Source organism: Anopheles merus, chromosome X (assembly GCF_017562075.2).
Source record: "Anopheles merus strain MAF chromosome X, AmerM5.1, whole genome shotgun sequence".
Classification (NCBI taxonomy): domain Eukaryota; kingdom Metazoa; phylum Arthropoda; class Insecta; order Diptera; family Culicidae; genus Anopheles; species Anopheles merus.
Window position 1 is genome coordinate 20,668,608 of NC_054081.1, and position 12,806 is coordinate 20,681,413.

The 12,806-nt window shown below is 38.8% G+C and overlaps 1 protein-coding gene across 1 annotated transcript in view; it reads left to right on the forward strand.

Moving 5' to 3' along the window:
• Positions 1-3,384: 3,384 nt before the first annotated feature.
• The window catches only part of LOC121587808 (transmembrane emp24 domain-containing protein bai), a 40,139-nt gene continuing 30,717 nt past the window's right edge, over positions 3,385-12,806 (forward strand). Inside the window, exons 1-2 of the mRNA XM_041905023.1 lie at positions 3,385-3,741; positions 3,800-3,920. Of these exons, the coding sequence (XP_041760957.1) occupies positions 3,538-3,741; positions 3,800-3,920 (325 nt within the window). The 5' untranslated portion in view covers positions 3,385-3,537. The remainder of the gene's footprint in view (positions 3,742-3,799; positions 3,921-12,806) is intronic.

The window sequence follows — 12,806 nt, forward strand, 5'->3', positions numbered from 1 at the left end:
TTACGTTTTGTAATTATTTTCAATAAAATCCAGTCAACTTTGAAAAGCTATAAATAAAACCCGGTATTGAGTTGAAACAATCTATCCACAGTTTTAGAAACTGCATTAGTTTATTTAATTTTCATCAGAAAATTGCATCAATATTGGATTACGCATTCAAAAGTTATAAGCCTCCAAAGTCGCTGGCTATCCGGGTAGCCCGGTTGCCTGGAATATGATGTTGTTTTGGTTGCCAGTGACAGGGTTAAGCTTAATCTGTGGTGCTTGTGAAGGCTGGCTGACAGAGTGGTCTTTAAATGTTGCTGGCAACATTTCGAGTTGACATTATATAACGTCAAAAAGTAGGACAATCCCTACCAGCATTAAACCGCTTTGAAGGTATTCAGAAGGCATTTAAGGCCTTAGTCGCCTTAGAAGGCGAATAAAGATTTCAACCGAAACTTTCACTGCTGTAACGGGTTCTCTTCGAAATCTTTCAACTTTTTGATTCAAGGAGAACAGATAGCTTGCCGCCATCTTAGCTTGTTTATATACTGAATTTGCACCTGTACCAATGTAACTGCCAAATAGAGCAGTGACAACGCTTTTGGTTCCGAACCGAGAAAGCGTGTGTTCAAATCCAGATTTTTATGATCTTTTTTCTGCGTTTTTTCTTTTAAATTAATTTTTTCTTACTATAATTACTTGAAACAAAATTTATGTGAAGCGAAATTAAAATAATACCTTTTTTTATTCAGGAGTAATAAATAATACCTTTTTAAAAAAATATAATAATTACACTATGTTCACCGTTCATTATCAGGATGGGAGAAATATGTTTCTCATTTTTCCTTTTATTTTAGTTATCGAAATGAGTTTGATATATTATCACCTTTCAATGAGTTGGTCTTTAACAACCGAATAATGTAGACCGTCTTTAATAAAGTGAAATAGCTCAGAGCTTAACGCAAGAGAACATAACACGTAAATCGTGCTATCGAATCTCACGTTCATATCTGGGAACACTACAACAGTGCAGTGCTGAAGACGCTAGTAAGGTTTTCTTTTGACAGTTGCAATTTCAAATTTCAAATTAAAAGCGAAATTTTTCATTGACATATTTCAAAGGCATTTAATTACTGCTAAATGCACTGCTGATCGCCTTCAATTCGCCGGCGATTACAAGGCGATTAGAAGGCATTTAACGGAAATTTGCGGATAGGGATTATTAGCACAGAGATTATTTTTTATCATTCACTTACTGAATAAAGTGTTGATATAATAAAATACACCAAACAATGTTAACCAATATCCAATTAATCAATATCAAGGAGATTTAATTCTGTAACACAAGTAATATACATGGTTTATGAAAAATAGTCAAAAAAAGTTATATAAAACTCTTGAAGCCTTAAATTGGAGTAACATCTCCAATAAGTAGAAAATGAAAAATATTTAAAATATATTTAGTAAAGTTAAATATATGACATGTATTTATTATCAATGAAATCTACGTTTCTGGCCATTTTAAATCATAATTACATTTACTTTAAACGCACGTTTACAAGGGCGGTGAATCAGGTTAATACATAAATTTAAACATTGATTCTAATATCATAGTTTTACCCATAGTGGGCTAAGAAATGTAAAAGCATTTTAATGTTTTAATTATTTTAAAAGTAATTCTTAAAGTTGCTGTAACACTAATGAATATCAAAAATAGTAAGGTAATAGTCAAATAAGTTCTTTTTTTATTTTAATGAATTACCGATGAATCTCAACCTTATGAATGATTGGTTTTGATTATTAGACATTATTATCTATCAATTTGCTCATCCACGTCGGTTAAAACAGGCGTTCAAAAAATGCTGCTTGGGTTTGAAATAAACAGGCGTTACGCGTAACGCTAGCGTAACGTAGAGCGCTGAGCCTTACTGTTAACAAAAAAACATTGATGCAAAACTCTGAGGAAATATTTTTCATCCCTGAAACCGGTAGTGTAAACTATTTTTCCATAGGAAACCGCTATATGCAAAAACTCGAGATACGCTTTTGCACTCGGTCCCGAACGATAGCGTATATTGGATAATGACTGTATATAATGTTGCCAGACAAAAATCAATTTGGTTTGAATGTGCACACAAACAAACAAAGCAAAGAAAGTAGCGCTAGGTATCAAAATCCATACATTGTTTCAGCAACAATGCTGCTCGCAACAATATTAGTCTCCTGCCTTACATGATTTCAGCCTCCTACAGTCAAACTCCATTAAAAAAGCTAACTACCCAAACGCCACAGATTAAGCTTAAACGACTGGAAAATGGAATATCCATAAAAAAAACGAAAAAAAACAAATCCATAGCTTATAGCTCATAGCTCCATAGCATTATTGGTTTGCTCAATAGATGGCGTATTATACGGACGTCACACGAAGCGTAAACTTTGGCGTAAATTAAATTTCAGCCATACAACCCTTTAATCTTTTGACAGGAAGTTTACGCTCTCCCATACAAATCAAGCGTAAACTTATTGAGTTTACGCCTCATGTGACGTCCGTATTACAACTCATTATTATATCGTTGTCCTGTTCTTGCAATGTGTTTCGACAAGTTTCATCTAATCATGACGTATATAGCCTTCTAACTTCCCGAGCAAAATACGATATGTATGGTCGTGTGGTAAGCTACGTGGGTATCGACACCAACGACCATTACTCAAATCCCACTTGCTTCAGTGCTGGTGGTTTCCATTGGAGTTTTAATAATTTAAACAATCATATCGCCGTTCTAGTTCTAGCGATGCATAACTTCAATGCGAAACCATACAACAGTACAGAGGAAATGAAAAAGCTCTCCTCCAAGCAAGGAAGCTCCTCTGTTTGGGTATCCCACCAACAGATGGCGCCACCAGCTTTTTGATATTTTTAGAATGCATGATTCGTTTGCCGTCTTGTCAACGATGTCTTTTTGTATTTCGTTTAGATTGAGAGCTTGAGTCGTTTAGAAGCCGTTTGGTGGTCGTTAAGTGGATTTGTGGCACTTGGGTAGAATCGTGAAGGGTTCCAAATTTCAAAAGCCGTGTTACTCCGTATCCGTGAATAAGATAAACTTTGTATCTGGGGGATCTATCTTGGCGATATGTTTTCGAGCAACGATGTTGCGTGCAACCGTATTCGTCCAATTTCAAAGTTCAGAAATGTCAATTTGCTCTAAACAAAATCTTCATTTCATATTCATGCACTTTGAGTTCAAGGGCATCTACGAGCTCACAAACTGCTCGAATTTTTTCAGTGGCCAAGAAAAATAATCTTTCAAAACACATCTACCTTGGGAAGAAGTTATGTTTTGTTTATTGGGTAATTTTTACAAATGGTTATAAGCGTATCTTATTGCTATTCGTTAATGTATAAATCTTGATTTACAATTGTTGAATATTAGCCAGCTCATCGATATCTTTGCCTACGCGCAATTTTATCATTGTTTTGCCTCGATGGTGTATTAATTTGTGGTGCATTACGTTGAACCGTTATAAACTAGAGTGTAATTTTTGAGGAAGCTAATGTGTAAACTATCAATTCTTCGTAAAATGTCTATATTAATTTTGGTGCTATTCAGTAGTACAGCAGTGCTACAAACGAACGCTATTATGTTCCGGCTAGCGCCTAACGCACAAAAATGTCTGAGAGACGAAATGCACGGCAATCAAATTGTTGCTGGTGAATATGAGATCACCAAAGCACCTGGCCAAAAGATTGATTATGTGGTATGTCTTATCTTGTTTTTTCATTTTTATGTTTTCGTAACATTTTTTTTTATTTCAGGTTCGTGACACTAAGGGGCACATATTGGCACAAAAAGAAGACATTTCTAAAGGAAAATTTTCGTTTACGTCAGAATTATATGATACATTTGAAATTTGTTTCATATCTCAAGTACCGTCAAGTAAGTATAATCATTGATATTCTTGATATTAATCGATCTTCAATTCAACGTACCACGTATTGATTCGGACTATTGCTACACAAAACTACATCTAAATTTGTTTACCGCAGATCAGTAATTTTTCACTGCATTCGTTTTGCCTGAAAGTGTTGTAATCGTTGATTTCTGTCGAAATATTTCTTTCAAATTGGGTATCTATTGATGCGCTTAAATTGCCAGTCCATCAGTTCTTGTTTGTATATGCTTGTACAGGCGTCGTCAGAGTTACGACCCCCTCGAGTTAGGACGATTCGCATATACGACGATTTTGATTTTGACAGTTAAAAGTTGTCATTGACAAGAAATTGATGTATTTTTTTTTAATTTCTGGGCTGATAACCGTTACAGACACATTTACCAAGATTCCACAACTACCCTATCTTGAATATCTATATTGTGTACGGCTTTCAAAATGCAATTATTACATTATCGAACATTATTTTAACCCTGTCACTGGCAACCAAAAAAACATCACATTCCAGGCACCCGGGCTACCCGGGTAGCCAGCGACTTTGGAGGCTTATAACTATTTAAATGCGTAATCCAATATTGATGCAATATTCTGATGAAAATCAAATGAACTAATGCAGTTTCTAAAATTATGCATAAATTGTTTCAACTCACTACCGTTTTTTAGTTATAGCTTTTCAAAGTTGACAGGATTTTATTGAAAATAATTACAAAACGTAAAAAATATTTTTTTCAATACTATACAATTTTTCCGTCATTTTTTCGGTCCCAAATACAGTCGTATCTCGGGGGACACCTGTATATGTTATGTTGTTTGATACAGTTCGTATACAGATATTCTCCGAAATACGCTATTGATGTGGACCAGATTCAATAGCGTGTCTTGAATATTAGCGCAAGTCAAATTTCAAGGTTTTCATACAAATTATAGCTAATTATAGCTAATTATAGTACAGGCGGTCCCCGAGATACACGGTACCTCTTATACGCGGATTCGGAGATACACGGTTTTCTAAATTTGACAGTTCTTTGACCAAATTGTACTGATTTGACTTGACACATCAATTGTAAATTGCCAAATAATTTCCGTTTCGATCGAATGCTAAAAACTATTTCAAAAGGTTTTAAACTGTTTATCAGTAAGAATCATATCAAATAACTCATACAGTGACTAAAACCGCCCCCTAATAGCAAAATTACACGAAAATTAGTGAAATTTTAGCTGGGATTCACGAGATTCGACTTACGCGGAAATTCGAGATCCGCGGTATTTTGCGGCCGTTTTCGGTCCCCATTAACCGTGTATCTCGGGGACCGCCTGTATAATTTTGCTTGATGTGGTAGGTTTTTAGTCAATAAATTAGTTATTCGATCTGATTTCAACTGAAGATGGGTTTAAAATGGTTTTAAAATTCAACAATAAGAATATTTAGGGTAACTGTACCAGTTCTCGGTAGGCTAGTGTTGCAGTTTTACAAAAACTGTTCACAAACCTAAATTGTTTTATTTTTTTTTTTTCATGAAAGTGTTGTTATTTTGGTTGATAGACTATCGTAATTTGTTTCGCTATTTTTTATTTGCCGTTTCAAAGCCCTTTTTCACAAACATTGATTTTGCTCCTATGTAGTTTCGGCAGTTAAGAGGCGAAAGAACTCCGCAGGAGCCAAAGCCTCTTTATACTATTCCAACAACAACAGTTTCGGCAGTTTGTTTTTATGTTCGGCAAGCTTTGTTCCTATTTTCGTCAACGCGAATACCGGTCAGAAAATGTGTTTATCAATGTATATAGGTAGAAAAAAATGTTTAAAGCAATTTAACATTTTTACTTTCCTAAGATTGATGTCAAACATCACTGGAATCATAAATTTCATTTCAACCGCAGAGTTGGCAACCAGATTTACACACGTAAGTTGGCAACCGGCATACCCGGGTATTCCACACATTTTGATGCAAAAAATTAACGATTTTCATAGGTAAACAATGCTTTCTTTATTTTAATGCTGTAAGCAAGTAATGCCGACCACATCTTCTCTTCTATTTCATTTATTCATTGAGTTTTTTCATTTTATTATAAAAATAACGGTCAAATTGAAATTTGGAATCGCTTGAATTTGACTCGAAAATAAGCACAATACGAAAAAAGGGAGAAAAGAAACGTCATTCTCCATACAAAATGTATGGAATACCCGGGTATGCTGGTTGCCAACTTAAAAAAAAGTCGAAAAAAAGTGGTCGAAGTTAAAAAAAATTCAACATAAAATACTTACAGACTGTTTAAAATTACAATTTATGCACCAAAAAATCATAAATTAAAAGTTGGGAGGCTACGGAAAATTTCAGGTCAATAAAAGCAATAAATCAAAAGTTATTGCAGTTCGAAGTTGAAAAAAATACCCGGGTATCCGGTTGCCAACTTAAAGGTTAAAAGTACAACTTATGCACCAAAAAATCATAAATTAAAAGTTGGGAGGCTACGGAAAATTTTAGGTCAATAAAAGCAATGAATCAAAAGTTATTGCAGTTCGAAGTTGAAAAAAATACCCGGGTATCCGGTTTCCAACTTAAAGGTTAATTTTGAATTTGTGATAGTTTGACGGTTATAACGTATGGTACTGGCATACAAATTATTATTTTTCTCTTAAGTAATTGCATTATTTGTTGTGAAATTTGTGATATTTGATACAAGAAAGGTCGTTTCAAAGGAATAATTAGCCAAATCTAAGGAGTATTATTGATACGAGTTACAGCAGGAGCCCACAACATTGAGCTGTCAAAAATGAACATTTACTGTGTACAGATAGTCCCCGAGATACACGGTACCTCTTATACGTGGATTTGGAGATATGCGGTTTTCTAAATTTGGCAGTTTTCTGAGCAAATTGTACTGATTTGATTCATCGATTGTAAAATTCCAAATAATTTCACTTTTGATCGAATGTTAAAAATCATTTCGAAAGGTTTAAAACTCTTAAATTCAATCAGAATTATTTAAAATAAATAAAAAAGTGGCTTAAACCACCCCCTACTTGCAAAATTGCACGAAAATTTGTATTTTTTAGCCTGGAAATTACGAGATTCGACTTACGCGGTAATTAGAGATACGCGGTATTTTGGGGCTGTTTTCGGTCCCCTTAGACCGTGTCTCTCAAGGACCGCCTGTACCTATGTTCGGCAGCAATTAAAGTAAAAAATAACTTGTTTATCGTCATTTTAAAATTCTGCACAAGTCAAAATAAATTAAACAAGCAAAACATCCTTACAGGGTTTCTCAAGCCAGCTCAACATCGTAATACTACTTTTCGAACAGGTTAAACGATTGTCAACATCGTACATACAATTCGAATCCGTAAACTCTTTTCGATTTGGTAACACTAGATTTTGAACGCGTAAAATCCAAACTCGAATCTGGTATACAGGCGGTCCCCGAGATACACGGTACTTCTTATATGTGGATTCGGAGATACGCGATTTTCCAAATTTGATAGTTCTTTGAGAAAACTGTACTGATTTGACAGATCCATTGTGAAATACAAAATAATTTCCGTATTGATCGAATGTGAAATACCATTTCAAAAGGCTTAAAACTGTTCAATTCAGTAGAAACATATCAAATAATTAATTTGGTGGCTAAAACCACCCCCTACTGGCAAAATTGCACGAAAATTAGTGATATTTTGGCTGGAAATCACGAGATTCGACTTGCGCGGAAATTCGAGATACGCGGTATTTTGCGACCGTTTTCGGTCCCCATTAACCGTGTATCTCGGGGATAATACACGTATGTATGTATGTATGTATGTATAATACACGTAATAATGTAATGGGTGACAAGACAGCCAACCAAAATTGTGTTTTGTGACTTCCCGCGTTCCCGAGGAATCCACGTGACTCTAATATACGCGTAAGTCGAATTTCGCAGCTTTCGACCAAAATACAATTAGTTTCTCGGTATTTTTTATCCAATTTCATACTTTTATTATTATTATCATTATTATTATTATTATTATCATTATTATTATTATTATTATTATTATTATTATTATTATTATTATTATTATTATTATTATTATTATATTATTATTATTATTATTATTATTATTATTATTATTATTATTATTATTATTATTATCATAATTATTATTATTATTACAGGTTTCCCACGATTTATTGGTCAGTTCCCATGATTTTTTGGTGCGTTCCCACGATTTTTTGGTCGTATCCCATAGATTTTTGGTTCGTTCCCATAATTTATTGGTATTTTCCGATTGGATATCAATACAATTGGACCAACAAATTCTGGGAAACGACCAAAAAATCGTGGGAACGCATCAACAAAATATGGGAACCCACCAAAAATTGATGGGAACCGACCAATAAATCGTGGGAAACCCTGTAATTATTTATTTTTAATCTTCAACGGGCCGTATGGCCTAATTAAGATGTAACAGTTCATTAAAAAAACGTAACAAAAACAAGATTTGCATCGCAATTCACTGCGGCCACGGCAAAAGCCGGAGACGTTCCTTGAAGCACTGAGTTGAGATGTCGTAGTCGAAGCAATCCGAGACAGTGTTGAAGACAGCCGACATGCGGAACATACGGTCAGACCGACCAGCGCTGGAACGGGGTTGAGCGAGCCGTAGAGTTTCTCTAGACCTAAGTGTTCGGGATGGTGCATAGATATCGACTCAATGCAACAAAGGCGATGAGTCGATAGAGCCATTTAGCAATCCAGCGATGAAAGAGCACTGTGCATTGCGTCTTCTAACTGAAAGAGGTTCAAGGCCTAGAAGACGGCACCGCGCAGCATACGGAGGAAGATTATTGCGATCCTGCCAGGGAAGTAGGCGTAGGGCATATCGCGTGAACTTACGTTGAATCGCCTCAAGTCGAGCAATTGAAGAAGCGGTAGTTGGGCTCCAGACTACGCACGAATATTCCAGAACCGAACGACCGATACAGTTGGACACAGCATTGATGCACATGGGGTTGCGGAATTCATTAGTTGTCCGGATAACCACGCCAAGTAATTGATTTCCTCTGGCTACAACGTCATCGATATGCTGTTTAATGTTCAAACTAGAGTCAAGCAGAACGCCCAAGTCTTTGGCATGATTTTGTCGATTAACTGCAGTGCCGTCCATGAAGTAGGTACCAGTGACTGGGCTCCTGCATCGACTAAAAGACACACAGTAGCATTTCTCGATGCAGATAGTCAGTCCATTACGCTTGCACCACGAACAGAAAATTTCGATGCAGTCTTGCAGGAATGTACAATCACCTGTGTTGTGAATAGGCGCAAAATTTTTTGCGTCGTCGGCAAACAGACTGATACTGTCGGGAGGTAAAGCGAGGATAACATCCTTGATGAACAATATGAAGAGAAGCGGGCCAATATTGCTTCCTTGTGGCACACCCGAGCTGCTGACTATTTCTTTGGAGATGCGCTTATCAATTTTCACGATGTATGTGCGATTCATTATGTAAGACTTAAGCCACTGTACGAGCGAGCAGGGAAATCCTAGCTTTTCGAGGTTAGCGTGAATAATTGTGAGGAAGAGAGTCGAATGCTGCTTTCAGATCTGTATAAATTGCATCGACTTGAGCTCCGGCATCAATTTGACTAGTGCAATAGGTTACAAATTCAATCAGGTTCGTAGTAGTCGACTTTTTTGGCACGAATCCATGTTGATACGGGTTTAGGTAGCTGCGGCATGCATGTAGCAGATGTTTGTATATCACTAGTTCGAACACCTTGGCAATGGCACACAAAGATGTAATACCCCGGTAGTTGATGGCATCTGTCCTGTCGCCCTTTTTGTAAATAGGAACCATCCAAGATTTCCTCCATGTTTTGGGAAAGAAGCCATTGGCTAGCGATGCATTGAACAATTTTGCAAGGATAGGTGCTACTGTCGTTTGACAGCGTTTCAGCACGGTAGAAGGAATTCCGTCGAGTCCAGCAGCGAAGGAAGGGTTTAGTTGCGCTAGGGCAGATAAAACGATCTCACTGTGGATGAAAGGAGTGCTCATGTTAATTGCGCCAGCCGGAGTGTTGACGAGAGCAGCATCAATGGTATCGGTATCATTCATGGCCGGTGAAAAGCAATCTGCGAAGCGATCCGCGAAGAGATTGCACATTTCATAAGTGTTGGCACTTGTTGCTACTTTGTACGTAATTGATTTCGGTGTATGCGTGGATTTTGTTTTGCTGTGGTAGAAGCGCCAAAACGAGTCAGGCCACCGGCAAAGGTTACGTTGAATTTTACTCAAATATCTGCGATATCGAAACCTGTTATAGCTGCAGTATAAAGAGTGCGTGTCAAAGTAGATCGAGCGAGATCTTTGGAAGCGGCGCGTTTGGTAGTGACGATATGCAGCTCTTTTTACACGTTTGAGTCGTTTAAGTGCGAGGTCCGCCCAGGGGGGGGTTAGGTTTAGGACGCTGAACTGGGGCGCATACAATACAGGCTTGCAGCATAAAGGACGAGAATGAACACACTGCTTCGTCAAGTGAAACAAAGTTGGAACAATGAAAGCTATTGTTAAACATTGATATCATGTCGTTCAGATTCACATAGTCAGTTTTAGCAGAGTTATAACGATAAAATGCGGTTGTCGTCGAGTTACGTCGAATCGTCGAGTTGCGTCGGGTCGACGAGTTAATACGTATATTGAAATCAAACGCCGGATGGTAGGAGTCAAGAGGTACAAGCGGAACAATACTTGGAAAGACAGACGAACACCATTTAGCTGCAGCATTGTTAGCGTAGAGCAGGTCAAGCATGCGTTCGTGCGAGTTATTGATGTGATTAAGTTGCACTAATCCGTTAAATTTAAATCCATCTACAAAGGTGTTGTTGGCCAGTGAGCGCGCAGTTGGTTCATAGTGCGTGATTGATGAGTGTGCTGGCGAGGACGAAGGATCAGCTGTGCACCAGTTTATGCTTACTTACTTACTTATCCGGCGCTACAAACGCTTTGCGGTCTAGGCCTGCCTCAGGAGTGTCCGAAACCGCTCACGGTCTCGCGCCTTCGTCTTCCAGTCCGTTATCCCGGCCTTAATGGCGGACGCCTGCACGCCATCTTGCCACCTCAATTTGGGCCTACCACGCCTCCTCTGTCCTTGTGGACGGCCTAAAAAGACTTTACGGGCTGGGTCGTCCGTTTCCATGCGTACAACATGGCCAGCCCACCGGAGCCTGGCGAGCTTGATACGCTGTATGACAGTGAGCTCGCCGTACATCTCGTATAGCTCGTCATTATAGCGGTTCCTCCATTGTCCTTCCACACATACGGGGCCAAATATCCTTCTGAGCATCTTCCTCTCGAACGCGGCTAAGAGGTTTTCGTCAGATTTGGACAGTGTCCATGTCTCAGAGGCGTATGTGAGTACCGGAACTATATAGGTACTATATAGTCCCAGCTTCGTCCGTCGCGACAGGTTCTTTGAGGTGAACTGCTTTTTCAGGCTGTAGAATGACCGGTTGGCAGCCAGCATCCTTGCGCGCAACTCAGCTTCCATGCTGTTGTCGTTGCTGACCTTTGACCCCAGATAGGTGAATTGTGGGACGACTTCAAAAGTGCGTTCTGCTATCTGCACGTCACGCCTACGTAGATTCTGATTATTTATTGGTAGGCCCGCTGATGTTGCCACCATCAGTTTGGTCTTCGCCTCGTTTATCTGCAGTCCGAGGCTCTCTGCCGCCTGCTCGATCCCTTGGTAGGCTTCTGCTACATAGGAGAGCCGCAGACCAATGATGTCTATATCATCAGCGTATGCCAGGATCTGGGTTGACTTATAGAAGATGGTTCCCGTAGTCTCCACCCTCGAGTCACGGATGGCCCTCTCTAGCGCCAGGTTGAATAAGAGACTAGCAAGCGCGATCCGATGCAAGAAAAATTGCTTTTTTCTAATAAATTTTATCCGCTTACAAGCATAAAATATCAGAATATTCTGCATGAACCGTATCAAATAAATTATAAAGTGTATAAAAAAACACGTTAGACGTTTAATTGTTCGGCCGCACTTCCGTCGCGCTCAGTCATTTTTCAGTAATTTTCTTGTGTTTTCTGCGTCGCATCGCATTGTTGCCTAGGTTTTGAACGCGTAAAATCCCAACTCGAATCTGGAAAATGTATATTGGATGTCTTGTCATCCATTATACATTTTCCAGATCCGAGTTGGGATTTTACGCATTCAAAACCTAGTGTTACCAAATCGAAAAGAGTTTACGAATTCAAATTGTATGTACGATGTTGACAATCGTTTAACGTGTTCGAAAAATAGTGTTACGATGTTGAGCTGGCTTGAGAAACCCTGTAAACTGCTTCACATCATCGTTTCGTCTTGGCGAATTGTTTAGTTGCACCGCAACTGTGGTTTCCTGCTGTTTTTCCTGCTCGGCTTAGTAGTGTTGTGCTGTGATTACGCGTGATTTTGCGATGGCGGCTATTTGCTTCTCGTGTGCTGAACCGCTAGAGGCCACCGGCTGCATCATCAGTTGTGCATATTGTGACGCTACGTTCCACCGCGGCTGTTGCAAATTGCCCTCCGAGCTGATTGACACAGTATTGTCCAATATCGACCTGCACTGGAGCTGCATTGGCTGCACTAACATTCTTAAAAATCCGCGCTGCCGTTCGGTAAAAGAAATAGGCGCCCAGGTCGGTTTCCAAGCCGCCTTCACCTCAGCTGTAGCAGCTATCGGCAAGCTCGTTGAGCCTATTGTCGCCGAAGTTCGCAGTGGTTTCACCCTCCTTCACACTGCATCCACGATTCACACTCGGAATCCTGATCCTCGACCGGCTACTGGTAGAAAGCGGAGGCGCGTAATCGAGGATTTGGCATCTCCTGCTGTAAATGCTTAGTGCAAA